The 19759-nt window shown below is 40.1% G+C and overlaps 3 protein-coding genes across 5 annotated transcripts in view; all 3 read right to left on the reverse strand.

The window, feature by feature from the left end:
* Positions 1-19759, reverse strand: part of LOC131487362 (olfactory receptor 52L1-like) — a 65805-nt gene that overhangs the window by 35743 nt on the left and 10303 nt on the right. Inside the window, exon 1 of one of the 3 annotated variants that reach the window (XM_058688011.1) lies at positions 16612-16948. The exons of the other annotated variants lie outside the window; for them this stretch is intronic. The gene's annotated coding sequence lies outside the window, so the exon portion shown is untranslated. Of the gene's footprint in view, positions 1-16611; positions 16949-19759 lie in introns of those variants that run through there. 3 annotated transcript variants of the gene reach the window in all.
* Positions 7146-8318, reverse strand: LOC131487363 (olfactory receptor 52L1). The gene has a single exon (XM_058688013.1). The coding sequence runs from the start codon at positions 8178-8180 to the stop codon at positions 7185-7187; it is 996 nt and encodes a 331-aa protein (XP_058543996.1). The 5' UTR covers positions 8181-8318; the 3' UTR covers positions 7146-7184.
* Positions 14697-16605, reverse strand: LOC131487364 (olfactory receptor 52K1-like). The gene has a single exon (XM_058688014.1). It carries the CDS (start codon positions 16182-16184, stop codon positions 15207-15209), a length of 978 nt encoding a protein of 325 aa, XP_058543997.1. The 5' UTR covers positions 16185-16605; the 3' UTR covers positions 14697-15206.

Below are 19759 nucleotides of genomic sequence, written 5' to 3' on the forward strand. Positions count from 1 at the left end.
TCCTGCTTCAGCTCTGTTCCCCAACCTGACTCTAGGACTTCCAGTTCAGACAACAGTAGTCACCTTTAGGACATCAAATATAGGAGGAGAGAGGGGCTGGGGTACTTATTGCTACCCCCACTTTTTGGTCTGATACAGTTCTAACCATGGTTGTGTTTCTCCCTAGCCAGAGATCCTAGTAAGAAGCCCCTCTTCCACAGCTCCACAGCCCCCCCAGGTTGGAGTAATACTGCTCCCTCCCCTTACCCCTGGGTGGCAGTGGCTAGCTCCTGGGTACTTCTTGTTGGTACTTGACCCTTGCAGCACCTCAATAAATATTCCCTTTTTAAACTCCTTTCAGTTAAACCCTTTTCTAGTAGTTTCCTGCTTATACCCTGCATGATACAGTAACTGGTACTAGAAGGGGGCTCAAGAACAGACCCTCAGAATAAGATTCTAGAATTTGGTTACTCACGTATTCGATGAGCCTGTGGAAAATCTTATCAGCACAAAATGGAACATCAGTAAAATGTAGCATGGAGTGATATCTCAATAATGCAAATTACCACCAATGTGGTTTAGAATGGAGGGCAGGGTGCTATGATGAAAAAGACTGTAGGATGGGCTACCTGGGTTAAAATCCCAGCACAGTCACTTATAAGCTGTGTTACTTAACAAAATCACTTTGTGTCTCTGAGTCTCAGTTTTCTTATTTAACTTGAAAATAATAATAGTTCCGCTACATCATAGGGTCCTCACGAAGGTTAAAAGAATCAATATATAAATACCACTTAGAATAGTGCTGGGCTCATATTTTAAACATAAATTAATTCCTTCATGCCCTTATATTTTCTTTCTCATAGAGGCTCTCACACACTATTTAGACTTTCCTTCAAGTTGAAATCAACTAAAAGTGTAAACCTTGACAGCTAATGCCTACTTGTTCCATTTATATATATTTTTCTCATTATACGGTCATTAGCATAAAGAGAGAGTCCAGGTCCAATCTACATTTACAGATCACATTTCTTGGAGAAAAAACACAAAGCCAGGGAGGAGAAGGAAGAAGGAAGGAGTCTGTTGGGAGTTCATATATCTGATGGTTAGTTTTATGTGTCAAGTTACCTGGGCTAAGGAATACCCAGATAGCTGGCAAAACTTTACATCTGGATGTAACTGTGAGGGTGTTTCTGGAATTGATTAGCATTTGGTTCAGTTGATTAAGAGACCCACCCTCATCAATGTGGGCCCACATGAACCAATCTATTGAAAGCCTTAATAAAACACAAGAAGACAAATGAAGGGGAAATCCCCTCTCATCTTGAGCCTCAATGTCAATTTCTTCCCTGCCTTTGAACATCAGAGTACCTGGAACCTCAGCCTTCAGACTCCTATACTTAGACTAGCAGCTGCTGGCCTCAGACTAGGATTTACACCAGTGCTCTCCTGCTTCTCAGGCCTTGGGACTCAGAATAAATTATACCACCAGCTTTCCTGGTTCTCTTGCTTGCAGACAGACTGTGGGACTTAGCCTCCATAACCACATGAGCCAGTTCCTATAACAAATCTCCTCTTATATCTATCTATATCCTATTACAGTAAAACCTTGGTTTGCGAGAGTAATTAGCTCTGGAAACATGCTTGTAATCCAAAGTACTGGTATATCAAAGCAAATTTTAAGACCCCTTGGCTCAGTTGTGATCATGTGACATTCTGCATCACTTACTACTTCTATTGCAAGACATTGTTTGTTTATCAGGTTTAAAATTTATTAGAAATGTTTGCTCCATCTTGTGGAACACTTGCAGAACAAGTTACTCTAAATAAATCCAAGGTTTTACTGTAGTTCCATTTCTCTGGAGAACTCTATTACAATACAGTCTCCCTTAAGGGGAGAAGCTGAGAAGGAGACATTCTTAGTTGATAATTAAGGGAAAATCATAGAAAAGAAAAAAAGGAAGGAAGGAAGGTGAGATGGAGAGAAGGGAGGGAGATAGCAAGAGAGGGAGGGGAAGAAGAAGAGGGGGGAGGAAGAAGAGGGAGAGGAGGAGGAGGAGGAAAGAAGGAGGAAGGGAATGGAAGACAAGGAAAAAAATATTTTCTTTGAAAAAGAAAACGCTATCCCTTGAGAATTCCTAAAGACAAGCCTGCAATTAGGATGTATGGGGGTTAAAATTCACATAGTGTGTGCACTAAAATATAATAGGTAAATTTGTTGGGTTTTTGAGTTTAAAGTTGTAACAACCCTTTATTATCCTTTTAATATTTTGTATTATCTGTATCATAACTTCTTAAATCACCATATTGATCTTCTGTGTTTCTCTCTTTTTCTAAGTCTTATCAGGGCTTTATTAACTTTATTAATCTTTCCAAAGAATCAACTTTGTTCTTTTGTTAATTTGATTTTCTCTATTGTTTCTCTTTTCAATTTTATTGATTCTAGTCTTATCTTTATTAATTCCTTACTCCTGATTACCTGGGCTTAACTTACCCTTCTTACTTTAAATTGTCAAGTCATCAACTTAAATAATTGCTTTTAAATCTTCATTCTTTCTATTATAAGCAGTGAAAATTATAAATTTGTCTCAATTTTTTTTTTGGGGGGGGGCTGTGTCCTACAACTTTTGCTATGTTACCAACAGTCAGTTTGAAATATTGTCTAACTTCTTCTGTGATTCTTTTTTAAGCCATGGATTATTTAGATGTGTGCTATTTAACTTCCAAGTGCTTAGTGCTTTCCATGGCATCTTGTTATTGTTTTCCAACTTAATTCTGTGTTTGTTAAAAGAATATATTCTGTTCTCTTGAAATTTATTGAGACATAATTTATGATGTAGTACACACACAAAAAAATATCCTGCCCCCATCCCGATGCCCTTTTTCCCACCCCACCCCCAAGCCCCCATGTAACATTATCAACTTCATTCAGAACGTGAAAGGAGCCATCTGCTGCCTACTAGGGAAGAACTTTATTCTTCCACTCCACTTCCAGAGGAAGGCTTTTCTTCCTCTCACCCCAAGGGGGAAATAATAGGAATGAAATTTCTGCTCTATCTTTCCCTCCTCCTCTCCCTTGATTGGTTTACCATATGGAAAGAAGGATTACTAATACAATTGTGCAGTGTGTGGGGTTAATGCATCTCAGACATAGGAAATATGTTCTGTCTGTTTCACTGCCTGCCTGGAGGATCTGTAAGTATAGCAGTGTACTCTTGTACCTTGTATTCAAGTTATCACATACACACCTGCATAAGAACACTAAGGTCTGTTTCCCTGAGAGAAAGCCCTAGAAGCCAATGATTCTTTTTACATTTTACATTTTTCCATGGCTCCGTTTATGGGGTTCCTGCAATCCTCCTTGCAGATGGCTGGGTAATTGTACTAGTAGCCCAATTTTCACATTAAATCTACCCATGTCAAGGTGGGGGGAAGAAGTAGGAATGGATCTCAAGATCTAGAAGTAAGAGAATGAAATTGACAGCCTCCCCTTTGTCCTCTGGCCCCATCTATATTTTGTAGTCATGACTTACTGGAAAAGAAAGTTACTAGGTTCTAACTGTCATTACTTTGATCACCCTTTAATTCCTTGTAAGCAATCTGAACTACTAAGAACAGAGGAGATAAAGAGTGAGAAATCTGCACTTTCAATTGCCCATAGCATTCCTGAGCTTCTTTCTATCAAGAGTCACCCTGTCTCCCTCAAATGAGGAGCATCTAATTCTAGGATGGGAGATCTGTCCTCCTAAACAGAAAAGCACACTAAAAGTTACCAAAAAAAGATAGAAAGAAAGCATTCACACCAGAGATATCAAGTTTGTGCATTCATCCTGTACCACAAATAATTATTAATAGGTTTGTTGTGTTGGGGAGTAAGTCAGGCACTTGGTATTGAGAAGTAAATGACACATAAGAGACTCCTGTCTTCCTGGTGTCTAGTCTAGCATATAAAATGCATGCAACACAAGTAATATCACAAGATTAAATTAAAATTGTAATAATTCTGATTCAAGATGTTGGACTGAAAACATGATTTACTTCCCACATCTGCCAATGTTTCTCTTTAATGGCTAAAGAAATATGAAAATAAGATAATTAAATACCAGTACTAGATATAGGAAAGTGTACAATTATCAGTTCAAATACTTGGAGAAATTTCTGGTATTCATAAGCCACATAGGATTGGCTTCACAGAAAAACCAGAATGAAGAGGCTGCAAACCAATGTCAGTGGTTGTGAAGAGAATTATGAATTAGGGAAGGAGAAACTGGACAAGTTAAATCTTGATGCAGAGATGGGAAATGTGTTCATTAAAAGATCCAGAGAATATGCCAAGCTTAGAGTCAATGGAAATGGTGACAAAAATTGAAAGATATCCTTCATGAATTGATGAGGTCATTATTCTTGTATGGGCTGGACAGCTGTATCAGTGTAGTGTTCTATGTACACAATGTGGCTAGGACATAATCTCCCTATATAAAAAGAAGATGCTGCTGACCCCCAAACCCTGTCATTGCAGTGAGGCCAGATGCAATCAAAATCAATTCCAAGGTAGGGTACTCGCTAGGAATGGACAAGACGTATGGAGAGGTAGCTCCACATATCAGCATAGTATACTGTACCATCTCTGGTTCCAGGTATAAAAGCTTCTCTATTTCAGCAGAAAAAGAGGGAACTTGGTACACCTTTCATTTTCCTCTTAACGACCAGAGGGGAATTCTACCTGTTAGCACACCGCAGCACAATGACCTACAGAGTCTTACAACCAGAGAACAGGAGCTGTAACCTTCACAGGTTCTGAGGAAACTGTCACCACCTATCTAAACCAGTAAGTCTCATCGATGAACAGACAGATAAAAGAATCTACAGACAGTTGAAGAACACTGGTCTCGTGAAAAGGAAGGACGATGCTAAACAAGCAGAAAAGCTAATCCTTTACAGATAGGAGTGAAAGTAGAAAAAAAATTTATAAAATATGTAGTAATATTTTTAAATGTCCTTTTTTTTTTTTAGTTTATTTATTTGAAACAGAGACAGCATGAGTTGGGGAGAGGCTGCTGACAGCCAGAGCTTATTTGGGGTTTGGGAGCACCTGGGTGGTCAGTTGGTTAAGCATCCAACTTCAGCTCAGGTCATGACCTCATGGCTCTTGAGTTCAAGCCCTAAGTCAGGCTCTGCGCTGACAGCTCAGAGCCTGGAGCCTGCTTTGGATTCCATGCCTCCTCTCTCTCTGCTCCTCCCCAACTCACATTCTGTCTCTGTCTCTCTTTCTCAAAAATAAATAAACATTAAAAAAAAAGATTCTCCAAATTATAGTAGGGGACTTAACCTACTAAACAAGTTTCTGTCTCAAGTTTAAGTCAGGGTTGGTGGCCCAGACAGCGTTGGGAACACAGGCTCTTCTACAGTGTTGCTCTGCCATCTTCAGTACATGTTTCCATCTTGTGACCCAAGAAGCTCTTCAGATCCCACCATCATACCCACATCCCCAAAATCCACAAATAGTGTAAATGTGACTAGAGAACAGCTACTTTGAATAACCTTCCTAAACAAAGTACCTCTAGAGCCAACATAGTTGTTTTCTAGTGAATGGGATACAACATACACCACAGCCTGGGCTTCCTCAGGACAACTCACCAGAGTTCAAGTCCTGCGCCTACAACCAACGTGATGAGAACGTGTAATTGTTCCTACAATAAGAACTCACAATTCCTCCCTAATTCACCCAAACTGAAGATTTCCTACTCAGTCTCTGTACCTGAAAACTATTTATTAGGAGTGAAATTTACCAAGAAAGGGGAAACTGGAACACTAACTCATCCATTCCCCCCTTTTGACCACTGTGGAGTCCACTGACACCAGAGTATCCTACCTCAAGGCAGCAGTGACTTGCTTCTTCCAGAACCGAACAAAATGTACTACTTTTTAGGAACACAAAAGTTAAGTCAGATTTTAGGGCAGTGTCCAACAAATAGGATGCAACACACCAATTATGACAATTCTCTTGTAAGTTTAACCTAGCTCCTGTTACCAAAAGGTGGGGTGGGGATCTAATGAACATCATTCCATATCCACATTTCAGAAAGAGAAATTTCTACTCTCAAGTGGCATAACTAGTTCTATATTTATTAATAAATATAATAATAATCTATAATTATAATAAAAATTTACCAACACCAGCTTCTAGCACGTTACAGTTATTAGATAATAATAATTACATGATTACTTTTGCTTTGTTAAATTAATATTCATAAACATAGTATATTCAATACTTGGTCTTATTCCCTCTTATCCTAAGTAAAAAATATAAATGAATTTAAATATAATAAATAAAAAATATAAATAGAACTTTTTAAAAAAGAAATCCACTATATACATATATCTTTATATTTTAAAAATAGGGATCAGGGGCACCTGGGTGGCTCAGTCAGTTAAGCACCAACTTCAGAATGGGTCATGATCTTGCGGTTTGTGAGTTCCAGCCCCCGTGTCTAGCTCTGTGCTGACAGCTTGGAGCCTGCTTCAGATTCTCTGTCTCTCTCTCTCTCTGCCCTTCCCCCACTAGCACTCTGTCTCTCTCTCTCTCAAAAATAAACATTTTTTTAAATTTTAAGCAAAATAAAAAATAAAAATAGGGATCATAACATATTATTTATAGAGCCTATTACACTATTGTCTCCTTTAGGTCTGTTTAAATAAATGAGAAACATATTGTAATACAGGTGTTTTCTCACATAGTGGACATCTCAAACGCTATGAGAGACATTCTCTTACTACAAAGAAAACCAGTGCCCTAGAGCTCCAGCTTTTTGAAAGTTCAAGACACTTTAAAACTACAGACAAAGGTTGGGACTTCCCATTCCCTTACTAGACATTGTTCCACAATCATTGGGTTAAGGCAGAAAAAATGGCATATCCAGAGCTATTATCTATTGACTTTATCTCCCAGTCCCTCACCACAAGGAGTATATAAATATTGGTATCAAGAGTAAAAAAAAAAAGGATGGGGAAAATAATCACGAATCCTGCTATCCAAGTAATCCAATAAGTGATGGAGCCAAGTGCCCAGGGGTGTTCTTTGCCGTGAGATAGCAGGACTGGAAGGACCCCTCACTGTGCAATGATTTCTATCCACATAGCCTAAACCAGCTATGGGTTCCTGACAGTACCTTTGGCCTGAGCCTCAGAAAATAATAACTGGGATGTGTTCAGATCCATCCTTTTAGGGAGAATACCCTGAGTACTCGCTGGCGGATCTGCTGAGTCTTCACCCCATAGACAAGAGGATTGAGTGCAGGTGGCACGAGGAGGTAGAGTGTGGCCAGAAGAACATGGACATGATGGGGTACATGGTGGCCAAAGCGGTGAGTGAGGAAGGAGAATATTCCAGGAACATAGAAGATCAGGATGACACAAATGTGAGACCCACATGTGCTAAAGGCCTTAAGTCGGGCCTCACCCCCTGGTACTTTCAGCACTGTCTGGAGGATGAAGGCATAGGAAATACCGATGGCCACGACATCTAGCCCAACCACAAGCAGGGCCACTGCCAACCCATAAGCTCGGTTCACTGTGGTTTCTGAGCAGGCAAGTTTCACCACAGCCATATGTTCACAATAGGCATGGCCTATGACGGTGGCCTGGCAGAAGATAAGTCTCCGCAACAGGATAGGGAAGGGGAGGAGGAGGAGTAACCCCCGTACCAGCACTGCCATTCCAATGCGCCCTATGATCCCTGGATGCAAGATGGTGGAATGGTGCAGAGGGCGACAAATGGCTACATAGCGATCCAGAGCCATGGCCACAAGTACACCTGACTCCATGGAAGAGAACGCATGGATGAAGAACATTTGGGTCAGGCAGACAGTGTACCCAATCTCATGGGCATGAACCAGGAGCACTGCAAGGGTTTTGGGTGCAGTGGAGGACGCCAGCACCAGGTCAATGCCAGAGAGCATGGCCAGAAAGAGGTACATAGGCTGGTGCAAGGATGGGTCAGTCCAGATGATAAAGATGATGGTGACATTGCCCATTACAGCAAAGAGATAAAGGACACTCAGCGGCATTGCTATCCAGTGCTGGCTTTCCTCTAAACCGGGGATGCCCATCAGGAAAAAAGAAGGCTGCAGTAGCCTCCAGCTGGAATTACTAAGGGCCATCGTCAATGGCTTAGAGAAGGAAGAGAGAAAAGAAACAAAAATCATGATTTCTCCATTGCTGGGGGGTTATCACAGTGTCTACCTCTGGCTACCACCTTCATGAGAAGAGAGAACCTGAAAGTGAAACACAAAAGAATAAAGTGAGATACAAAGAAGAGAATCCCCTGTTCTTGAGATAACGTCTTTAAGGTGAGACATCCACATGCCTGAATTAAGATAGGTCTACTTTCATTTACAGGTAAGAGTAATCATGCTGCTTAGAGATGTCTAAACTACCATTCAATGACTTCTAATTTGGAATATCCACTTGAATGGATCTTCTGTATCACCTCTTGCCATTACTGGACACAATAAATTAATCTGTTATTTTTTTTAAGTATTTTCCCTTAGTTTCCACGACACAGCACTCTACTGTGTTCCTCCTATGTCCTCCATCCCAACACCTTCTCCATCTATCTGTCCATTATATGTTATGGATTCCAGGGCTTCATCCTCTCCTCCCTTCTCAGTTCTGTACATTTTCTCTGATTGAGTTCATCCATTTACAATATTTAAACCACTTATATAGTCTAATATCTTCCAAATCTAGGTTTCTAATTCAAATACCTTTCTGCAATACAAATCCATTTTCCACTTATCTATACATCAATGTCTATAGCACACACTCAACATATTCAAGACTGAATCAACTTGTTTATTCTCTGTAAATACACTCTACTTCCTTTATCTTCTCCCTATATAATCACTATATCTATCTATCTAACCCAATGTAGAAACCTGAAATCATTCTTATTCATTTTTATATCTCCTTTTACTTTGCCACCATTCCTGTTGACTGAATTTCAACCCCTTTTGATCCACTCATTCTTCTCAACCCCTAGGGTCACCGCCTAGTGCATACTCCTAACGTTTATCACCTGGATTATTTCCTTAGATCTTCTGGCCTTGTCATTAACCCTTTCTTCCACACTGCATTCTTAAGGCAGAGGATTATAAAATATATCTGAAATTCAAAAGTCATCATATCACTTCTGAGATTAAAATCCTTTTTTCTATTTAATCCATGGACTAATATCATAACTGACTGGCAAGCAAAGTTTTCAAAGGCTATCTTTTGTATTAATTTGACTTATACTTAGCACTTTTCCACACATATGTTTTGCTTGAACGATTCCAATGTTGGAATCATACGAGCACACCAATTTATTTTACATGTAACTTTAATGTATTCTTTCTTCCTCTTTTATCTGAATTGGTCTTTCTCATCCTTCAAAATTCATAGGCTCTTGGCTACTATCTTTTAGAAGGACTCATTAGCTGTATTAGGAACATACTAGTCATGTCAGAAGCACTTTATTTTGTGATCTTTTTATCTTCATCCACAGTTTTCTGTTTTACATAATTACAGAAATCTTTTCAGTGTCTTAATGGTTTGTCTTAAGAAAAGGACAATTTCTTATTAAACTTGATAATTATAAGCTGGCTGGCAAAGGCTTCACAGTACAGTGGGATAAACACAAGCTTTGTAGGCAGACAACTAAGGTTAAATTCTGCCCTTTTCATATTCTACAAATGAAACCATGGCAGGATACTTAAACTGAGTATAGATTTTCTCATCTGATTGTAGAGCAAATAACATAAATCACACTTGTTTATTATAAATACTAATTAAATGGTATGTATAAAGTTCTGGTATATAGATTATTCTATAAATAATGCACAAATTTATACCTAGTTCTGTAATCTTACCATGAAAGACACATCCATTCTTGCTACTTCCCCAAGGTAGGGCCGGTGACTGTGAATAAGGTATTGGGCAGGCAAGATGTTATTACCAATTGTCAGATCCCAGAGGACACACAGACACCTCCGGACAGAGCCAAAATTAGCATCCAGATTGGCTGGGGACACACAGAGCTAAGTCAACCACCCCAGGGATAGCTGGTTGGGCAGAGAGGCAGAGCAGGGAGTGGCACATGCACCTGATCAGGTGGCCCATCTGTCCAGTGTTGGTCATCACCCCTAAGCCTGTCCACCTTGATGTCTGCCATAGGCAGCTTCATTCTCAGTGAGCTAGGAAAGCCCACATTTCACTTTAAACTCAGGTTTCTCATTCACACAGGTCACACTCAGAGCAATAAATTCTTTAAAGGCTAAACATGTTCATTCCTCCCATCTGCTGAAAGTGTTGGCTGCTAAAAGCTCACAACTGAATCGCTCTCCCTTGGACAAAGAGCTGACTCATTCAAGATTACTTTTCCTTTCTGAGTGCAGCTCTTACCCAATAACCAGTCTAAGTACAAATACAAAGACCTGAACCTCTCTCTTTTGAAGCAATACTGAAGGACCATCTCAGCCCAAGAGCAGCCCCATGGAATCAGCTCAGACAGCTGGGGTTACAGGATCAGTTTAACTTTTTTGTATTTTCTGTCCTGTTTCCCTCACTCCCTGACAGATGTCACTCCAAAGTATACTTCACAATAAGTTTCCTGCATGCAAATCTCTGCCTCAATGTCTGTTTCTAGAGGATCCAACCTAAGTTAAATACCACCTGTCTCAGGTGACTTAAGCATTCTGCCTCTCTTCTGAGAGACTGTGACAGGCCCATGAATATCAACTCCAATGTCATGGCAAGTATGGGGAAAATACTGATTCTCAGAGTTCCTAATGAGATGGCTAAGACCTCCTTTATAATATCTCCCCAATATCAAGCAGACCCTTCCCTTTGTCCACCTCTGATACAGCACTTATGGTCCACCTCAGTGGCCACATTCTCCTTTGGAATAATGCTTCAATTGCAGTCTTTCCATTCATCCAGCCAACATGTATTTAATTCATAGCTAGTGCAAAGCCTCATTTATTCATTAAGTCATTCAATACGTATTAAATATCTACCAAATCCATATACACTACTAGATGTGAAACAAAACAAATAATATGATAACTCTTGTCATCATGGCTCATGACAGAGTATACATTATATATGTGATCACAGAAACCTAGTAACAGTTACAAGGGTTATAAATTAAAACTACAGTATGACAATCACATAATACTCTTATTATATGAACTTCTAATTCTAGGGAGTGCAGAAAAGCCCCCCCTAACTCAAGTTAGTGACCAGAAAAATGGGTTAAAAGTGAAGGGAGGTATGGGAGTATGCTGAGGATACAGAATTTCTGAGGCGAGAAGGAAGGGAGCTTGGTTTTGCCAAAGACTTGAAAGAATCATGAAATTTGGGATGTAGTACTCAGGAACTGAGCATGGTTCATAAGCAGAAACCATAGTAGTATTTTTTAGGTCATGTTAAAGAACAGTGGAAAGTGGAGATACTGAAGATTTCAAGCACAAGTTTGAGACACGATCAGAATCTCAGTATCATGCTAGGAATACGTATAGGAAGAGGTAAAGCACAGATGCTAGGAGATGTGTTAGAGACACAGTGATCTCCGGAGAGGTTCAAGGATATGTTGTGAAAATGGGCAAATGAGGTAGGGATATTTGGAAGAAAGAAATCAAGAATATGAAAACAGAGTGTTCAATGGGTCATTCGCATGATTCCTGAAGTCTCACACCAGGGTAATGGGAGGCCAAAAATAGGGAAGACATTAACTTAGTCATCATTTAATGAAGAAGAGCGACAAGGAGAGACACCAGTACCCAAGAGTGGTAGAGAATGATCTGTATGAATGACATGAACAGCAAAAGCACCAGTCCATGCTTGTTTGCTAGTCTGTTTTTCCAGGGGGGAAATCCTAAAAATTGCTTTGGGGAACAAGAACAGTGAACATACTACCAAACCAGAGTATGACAAGTGTGAGAAAATGTAATGTCCTCACTTAGTAGAAGTATAAAATTTTTGTCAGAAAAAAATGGATATAATGAGAGAACCAGCTTCATATACATTTTGTAAAAATTAAATGGGAGACTTTATGTGCAAAGATTTTTTTCTCAATGGTTCAAGGTACCATGCAGTAAGAGCTGAACAACAGTACCTGCTCATATCATGAAGATTTTATACTAATACAACATATTCATATGAATATTGTTTAAAATGAGTTTAGTCAAAGCACATAGAAACTCTACACCCATTGGTAATAAATGTCATTCATCCTCTTCCTCTGCAATCCTATAGCTACTGTGCATCTCCAGCAGCCCTTTCTTCCACTCCTGCCCATGAAGCAAAGTCATTTTTTATTGTGGTAAAATATATTTAACATAACATTTACCATTTTAACCATTTTTAGTTACAAATTCAGTGTCATTAGGTACATTCACAATACTGTATAGCCATCACCAATATCTATTTCCAGAATTTTTCCATCATCCCAAACAGAAGCTCTGTACCTGTTAAACAATCTCCATCCCTCTCTCCTCTAAGCCTTTGGCAACCTCTATGCTACTTATATCTCTATGAATTTGCCTATTCTACGTACTTAATATAAGAGGAATCATACAATATTTGTTATTTCGTGTTTGGCTTATTTCACTTAGCATAACGTTTAAGGTTAATCCATGTTGTAAGCATGTGTTAGAAATTCATTCCTTTTAACACTGAACACCGATGTGTGTATACTACGTTTTTGTTAATCCATTCATTAGCCAATACACATAGGTTGTTTTCACCTTTAAGCTACCGTGAACAATGCTTCTGTGCTATCTTCTTAGTAATAATATTGAAGATTAATATTTGACTGAGGAAACATGGGACCATTGAGTATGGCATAGAGCAGAAGCCACTTAGGAAAGACTGAAGCAGACTCCCTTTAGAGATCATAAGTTTAGCCCTAACCCTCCATCTACCCACTCAGCAACTCAGGCCCATACTCTTCTAAACCCTGGTCATTCATAGCATCTCTAACCTGACCCAACCTATGTCCCTTTCTTGCCCCTCACTTCCCATTGAGAACTAAAGTCCCTTTCTTGCCCCTCACTTCCCATTGAGAACTAATCTGTGACTTGGAACCAACATCTACCACAGCACTGTCACATTTTATCATACTTCCTATATTTTCAAGTTTATTTCATCATCACACCAAGAGTCTGGTAAATACTCAGCATGAGGAAGACAATAATGAAGAAAAGAAGAGAATAATGAAGAAATAAAGATAAGGAGGAAAACAAATTCTATTTTTCTGCTTGTTCTGTGTTTATACACAGCAGTGAGGTTGCCTTATTAAAAATAATCACATTCTCCAGTGCACCTGCACAGTGTCCAAAATATCACAAGTTGAAATTTTTAAAAAATGAAATAACATTTTAAACTTAAGGTAGTGTTCATCACAGTGATAGCAATAAAGACATTAGTGTTAAGAGTGATTATGACTGCAAAAAAAAGCAATTATGATTTCAATGCTAGTTTTGTGACAACTTATTTCATTTCTTCAGTAAAAAGTTACTGAGTGCCTACCGTGCCACACTTTGAGATTAATGTACTCATTTAATCCAAAATACACATATGTCAATACGACTAATGAAGAAACATGCTAGTAATGATATAATCCATTAAAATAATAAAATGCATTTATTGAGAAAACATTTATTGAGTGCCTATCATATGAGTACTATGTTAAGGATACAATGCAATTCACCATTTAGTAGAGATGGGGGACAAAGATCATTAAACCAATTATTATATATTTATTTAATATATGTTTAATTAAGATATATTTAATTAATATATAATTAATATGTATATATTTAATTAATATGTATATATTTAATTAAATATACACATATTTAATTATGATGGACAATTAAAGAAAGATACATGGAGTTCTGAGTTCATAAAGTGGCCTGATCTATCTTATAAAACCTTCTTCAAAGAGGTGAGGTTTAGACTGAAGCTCAAGATGAGTAGGAATAACAAGGATAAAGACAGGGAGGTGCACTCCCAATAGCAAGAGCCCAGACTACCCATGGCTGGAGGAAGCATGGACACTTGGGGAACTAAAGAAGGAGACTTATGTATATTACATAACATACCACCAACACTACATATGTTGCAAGGATACATATATACTTAGGAACATACAACAAACACATTAAAGTGAGTGCCAATAGTAGGAACTGGACGAGAATGGCCCAAAGAATTAGGAATCAAGACAGAAAATAAAGAATTAGAACAATAATTATTGTGTGAAATAAACTTTAACTCAAGGCTCTGCACCTAAGACTAAAAATGAAGAAATAAAGAACAATTATCATTATTCTCAGAGCTTAAAAATACATGATACTACAGGAGTCATAGAGGGTCATCCATCTCAAAAACAGAATCAAAGCACGTGAACTAAAGCACTTCCAGAATCAGATGGAACATGAATTTTTTTTTTCAACGTTTTTTATTTATTTTTTTGGGACAGAGAGAGACAGAGCATGAACGGGGGAGGGGCAGAGAGAGAGGGAGACACAGAATCGGAAACAGGCTCCAGGCTCCGAGCTGTCAGCACAGAGCCCGACGACGCGGGGCTCGAACTCACGGACCGCGAGATCATGACCTGGCTGAAGTCGGCCGCTTAACCGACTGCGCCACCCAGGCGCCCCTGAACATGAATATTTTTTAAAAAGTTTCTCTCATGAACCTGAAACTCTAAAGAATCTCCATAGTTTGTCACCTTTATTTCCGTGATGCCAAAATTTTACCCAAGGCCTATCCACTCCCACAGACTGCCTGTGTCAGTGTCATGGTGGGAAGTGGCCCATGTTCTCATATGTACAAATAGGCTTCCAGTTCATCTCTCCCTAATCTCCTAAGTTACTTGTTCCAGGTCCATAGATACCTTAATTATTTCTTAATTCCTTGATTCATTTATCTTCTCAACACAAGTAAATCACAAACTCTTAGAATAAAGACATATCCAAAAAATTACTTTCTTGAGATACCCCTGTCTTCCATCCCAATATCTAAACACTATATAGACCTCAGAAGAGATTTCCCAACTTTCAAACACTCAAGAAAATTTCATTTTTCTCTTGAATGTCCCCACCAAGTAAATGAACTAGGCTGTGGGGCTCCCACTCCAAAGGGAAAGACCACCGTTGCCTCTGATGTCCAGTTCATGAGAACTGCACTCAGGTGGGGTCAATCTGCTTGGGCCTTAGCATTTTAAGCAGCTGCTCCCGGATCTGCTTGGTCTTGACCCCATAGACAATGGGGTCCAGTGCAGGGGGAAAGAGCAAGTAGAGATTGGCAAGCATGACCTTAGCAGCAGAGGCTATGGGTGGGCCAAAGCGCTGCATGACTACAGAAAGAAAGCCTGGTCCATAGAAGAAGAGGATGACACAGACATGAGCCGTACATGTGCTGCCAGCTTTAGCACATGCCTCAGGTGAAGGAAAATGAATCATGGTCCTCACAATCTGCCCATAAGAGTAGGCGATAAAGGCCACATCCCCCACACCAAGAAAGATTGCCACAGCAAAGGCATAGAGGTTATCCACAGTGGTGGCCCCACAGGCCAGCTTCACTACTGCCATATGCTCACAGTAGGTATAGGCAATCGTGTGAGAGCCACAGTAGGACAGCCGACGGGCCAAGCTTGGAAAGGAGATGGTCAATCCCACACCTCGCAGCACTACCAGGCCTCCAATCTTGGCAACAACAACGGGGGTAAGAATGGTTGCATAATGTAGTGGGTTACAGATGGCCACGAAGCGGTCCACAGCCATGGCCACCAGCACTCCTGACTCCATAGCAGAGAATGCATGGATGAAGAACATCTGGGAAAGACAGGAGTGGGAGCTGATAGCTGTAGCACCAAACCAGAAGATGGCCAGCATCTTGGGCAGAGTAGAGAGGGAGAGAACCAGGTCAACAAAGGAGAGCATGGCAAGAAAGAAAAACATGGGCTGGTGAAGGCTGTGCTCTGTCCAGATGAGAAAAAGCAGGACACCATTCCCAGTCACTGCCAGGAAGAACATAAAGCAAAAGGGAAGTGAGATCCAAATGTGGGCAGCAGTCAGTCCTGGGATGCCAGCCAAGAAGAAAGTATGTGGGAAGTGATGAGAATTATTGGAAAGAATTATGGTGATCATCTCACTTAGAAGCATGAAGGGCTACTAGAAAGAAAGGAAGCAGGTTAAAGTCAGTTGATGTGGAGATTGGGAGCTCAAGATCTATGGTCTCACTAACAGCACCAGCACCATCACTCTTCCCCCATTGGTCTCAGTAAACAGTCAAAAATGATTTTCAGCTTAACTAATATTTCTGCAAGAACCTCAAACACAGAGGAGGCAAATTAGTTTGGTCCAGCGGGAAATGTGTTGGACAAGAAGTTCAGAAACCAGTTTCCAGAATTTGATATCCTAGTATATCTATGACCTGGAGCAAATGACATAACCAGGTTTAAGCAGATGCCCAGGAATTAATGTTAAATAAAAACCCTTCCCATCAAGCTCACATTCCCAAGTTCTGAATATTGGCACTGGATTTAATCAGGGCTGACCTTACACATTCCTTAAATCTTATACCACTAACCTTCATCTGAAACTGCCAAAAATCCTAACACCTGGAAACTTTCTTAATTTGGAGATACCTCACTCCTCCAAACTTCACTTGACTCCCAGGTTACAGAATAAATGGTCCCTGATGACTCCAACATTGATTAGGTTCTTCCTTGGATTATTCCCCAACCATTTCACAAATGAATGTTTTGTTTTTCTCCTCAGTATCTCGTCCTGTAGCTCCCTCTCCTTTAAGGTGGTGGTGTACAGAGGTAGACACAAAGTTCAGAGCTGTAGTGACCTGGAAAAAAACAGAAGCTCTTGGTAATAGCTGTCATGTGAAAGCCAAAGAATTCTAAATTGCGCCAAATTATTGAGAACGGAAGAAAAAACGGGCATTCCCTCCAGTTCTATTTATCACATAACTATAAAAAGTGTACAGAATTATTCAGATCTGCAATATATCCTGTGCCAAATACTATTGTTTTTTAGGTTAGAAAACTGCAGTCTAGAAAGAAGCAAATGGCCAAGGGTCACAGATCTATTTAGTGACAGAATCAGACAAGGCCTTACATCCACCAATCCCTGATCCCTGAGCTAGAAGGTCATCACCCTGTCTCTGTGTTAGCAGTGACTTCTCCAGGGCCAAGGAAGAACATTCAGGGCTGGGTGGCCACGGGTGAGCAGTAGAGCAATCAAATATCGGGGCAGATAAGGAATTATTTAGGGAGTACGTGTCTCTCTAACACCCCTTAATACCTCCAGTGCCACGATTCTCTCATGTGAAAGAAAAAACACAAGGACACACAGAGGCCTGGGTCTCTGGGTCAGAGAGGGCTTTGGAGCATAAGATAAGTGATTCACATTCCAGGCAGAAAAGATGCAGCTGGATTGATCTCACAGTTTCAGTGACAGCAGGAAGTGGTCTATAAGCATGAGGGAAAGGAGCAAAAGTCAGCACGAAGCATAATCCAAGAAAGAAGAAACAGCACAGATTAAAATGGCCAAGAACATTTGCTTTTTTCTCCAAGAGAAACCACATGATTATTGCCCATACCTTTACCACAGCCACTGAGGAAACTATGTAACCTCAGGAGAAGGCATGAGGGCTGGGAATATGGGAGATTACAGGACACCTATAGTTTTAGTGCCATGTAATAAACTCTGGACCAGAAGTCAAGGTCCTGATTTGAGGTACTATTTCTGCCATATGTCAGCTTTGTGACCGTAAGCAAAGCTAACCATTTTCAAGCCTTAGTTTCCTTACATGTGAAATGAATAAATTAAAACCTACCTCACAGGATCATTATGAAAATTCAATGAGATATTATATGTGAAAATCTTTTGTCAAAATCTGAAAACAGTAACATTATTTTCACTGAATTGTAAGAAATAAACAATTCATTTGGAGGAATCTGGTTAAGAGCAACAGAAACTTCAGTGATTCAGAGACAATGCATTTGATTTGACAAAGAATGGTATGTTCATCCCATGGGTGGATGTTGTGTAGTAGTAATCCAGAGACACATAGTCAAAAATACCATATCCTCCCCAACACGGCTCCTTTCTTCCCTCCTAACCACAGGCTATTCCCCTCAGCACCCTCAGGAAATGATGCTGTGTGTGTTGGTAGTGGGGGAGGAAGGGGTTGGCTGGTGTCAAGAAATGTGGTTCTGACCTCCTGAGCATCTGCTTCAAATAATTCTCAAAATTGCCCATCCTTAAGCCTCAGCCCACCTTGTGGAACCTAACAGTATCTTCAGAACAGTTTAAGAAATAATTACCTCTGATCTCCCAACTGTCTCCTGAGGACCCAGCAAATGTCCCTCATTATAACCTTGTGCCTCAAGGAAAAGTCTGACCCGGTAAGCTCAGCTCCTTTACTTCCATCAGGAAAGAGGGTTAAGGGAGGTAAGGGGTCCTGAAACCAGAAGAATCCAGGACACATACTGAGGTGCCTCCATAATGTTTCCTTATGACTCACTCAAAGAGGAACATATTTATAAATAGCTTATTATTGAGCCAGGATTGGAAAGATGTTTGCCTACTTGGAAGGAAGTAATCCTAATATACCTGATCCCTCTCTTGCTTATATCCATATAATACAAAAGGTCCAGATAGACTTCTGATGATGTACACATCATCAATATTGGTGATATTTCCAATTTTCTTCAGTGATACCAAGACCATGCATTTCCATCCCAGACAGCCTATCAGATTATGCAGATCTGGAAATGTTGGGGGAAAGCTAATTTGTGGATGAAGTCTGTATGTATCTCTTTCCCTTGGGCCTACCCTTGGCCATTACTCACCAAAGATCTGCACTGTTTAACCTACAAAAGGATGAGAAAAAGTTAAGTTACCAGTCAAATCCCAAGAACAGGGTATTTAATGGGCACCTTTTCAGGCATTGCCTGTAGGGATCCAAAATGAAGTTCCCACCAACAAGACACCAATTAGCACTTCTGCCTCTTCTTCAAACAAAGATTTAACAAGGTCTCTTCCTCTTATTGGGACCCCAGGGAACAGGCCCAGCAGGGAATATTTTGAACCGCATACTCCAGGGTGTCATGTCAAGAGAGGGCCAAGGCCCTGCAGCCAGAAGCAAGGTGTGGCTTCCTCCCATAGGGAAGGGGACCACCTGGTTTGATGAACAAGCAAGATCTGATCTAGGGAGAATGAGGAAGAAGGCAGGGAGATTAGAGGTGTGTGGGGGGCGGTGGGCAACACCAGGACCAACATACAACATTACCTAGATGACCCCTCCACGACATAGGTGGAACCATGAGAGAAAGAATGGATTAAAGGTATAAGCTTTTAAGAGAAAAGAGAACCTGGCCTGGGAATAAGAGTGAAGAAAATGTCAAGTGCCTCAACTCAAAACAGGAGGTACAAAGGTAGACCAAGTCTTGTAGGTATTTCCATCCATACATTATGTCACCTTAAGTGAAACTACCTACAATTCTCTCCATTCTTAACCAATCTCTCTACATTTGACTCTCATCTCAGCCACCAAAATCACTCCTGAAAATGGTGCCAGATTAATCTGTGGAGGATGTTCAATAGTATGAAGGATCTGGACATTGCCTTGGATTGAGAGAGTTTTGAAAAACTGAGTGTGTACAGCTTACACAAGAGAACACTTGTGGTGGCATGCATGATTTTTAATGGGTTCTTCAAGT

The sequence above is a fragment of the Neofelis nebulosa genome, chromosome 10 (genome assembly GCF_028018385.1).
Source record: "Neofelis nebulosa isolate mNeoNeb1 chromosome 10, mNeoNeb1.pri, whole genome shotgun sequence".
NCBI lineage: Eukaryota > Metazoa > Chordata > Mammalia > Carnivora > Felidae > Neofelis > Neofelis nebulosa.

What these genes read in the sequence shown, in the direction of transcription:
- LOC131487363 (XM_058688013.1), bottom strand. Translation starts at nt 8,180, where the DNA reads ATGATTTTTGTTTCTTTTCTCTCTTCCTTCTCTAAGCCATTGACGATG.
- LOC131487364 (XM_058688014.1), bottom strand. Translation starts at nt 16,184, where the DNA reads ATGCTTCTAAGTGAGATGATCACCATAATTCTTTCCAATAATTCTCAT.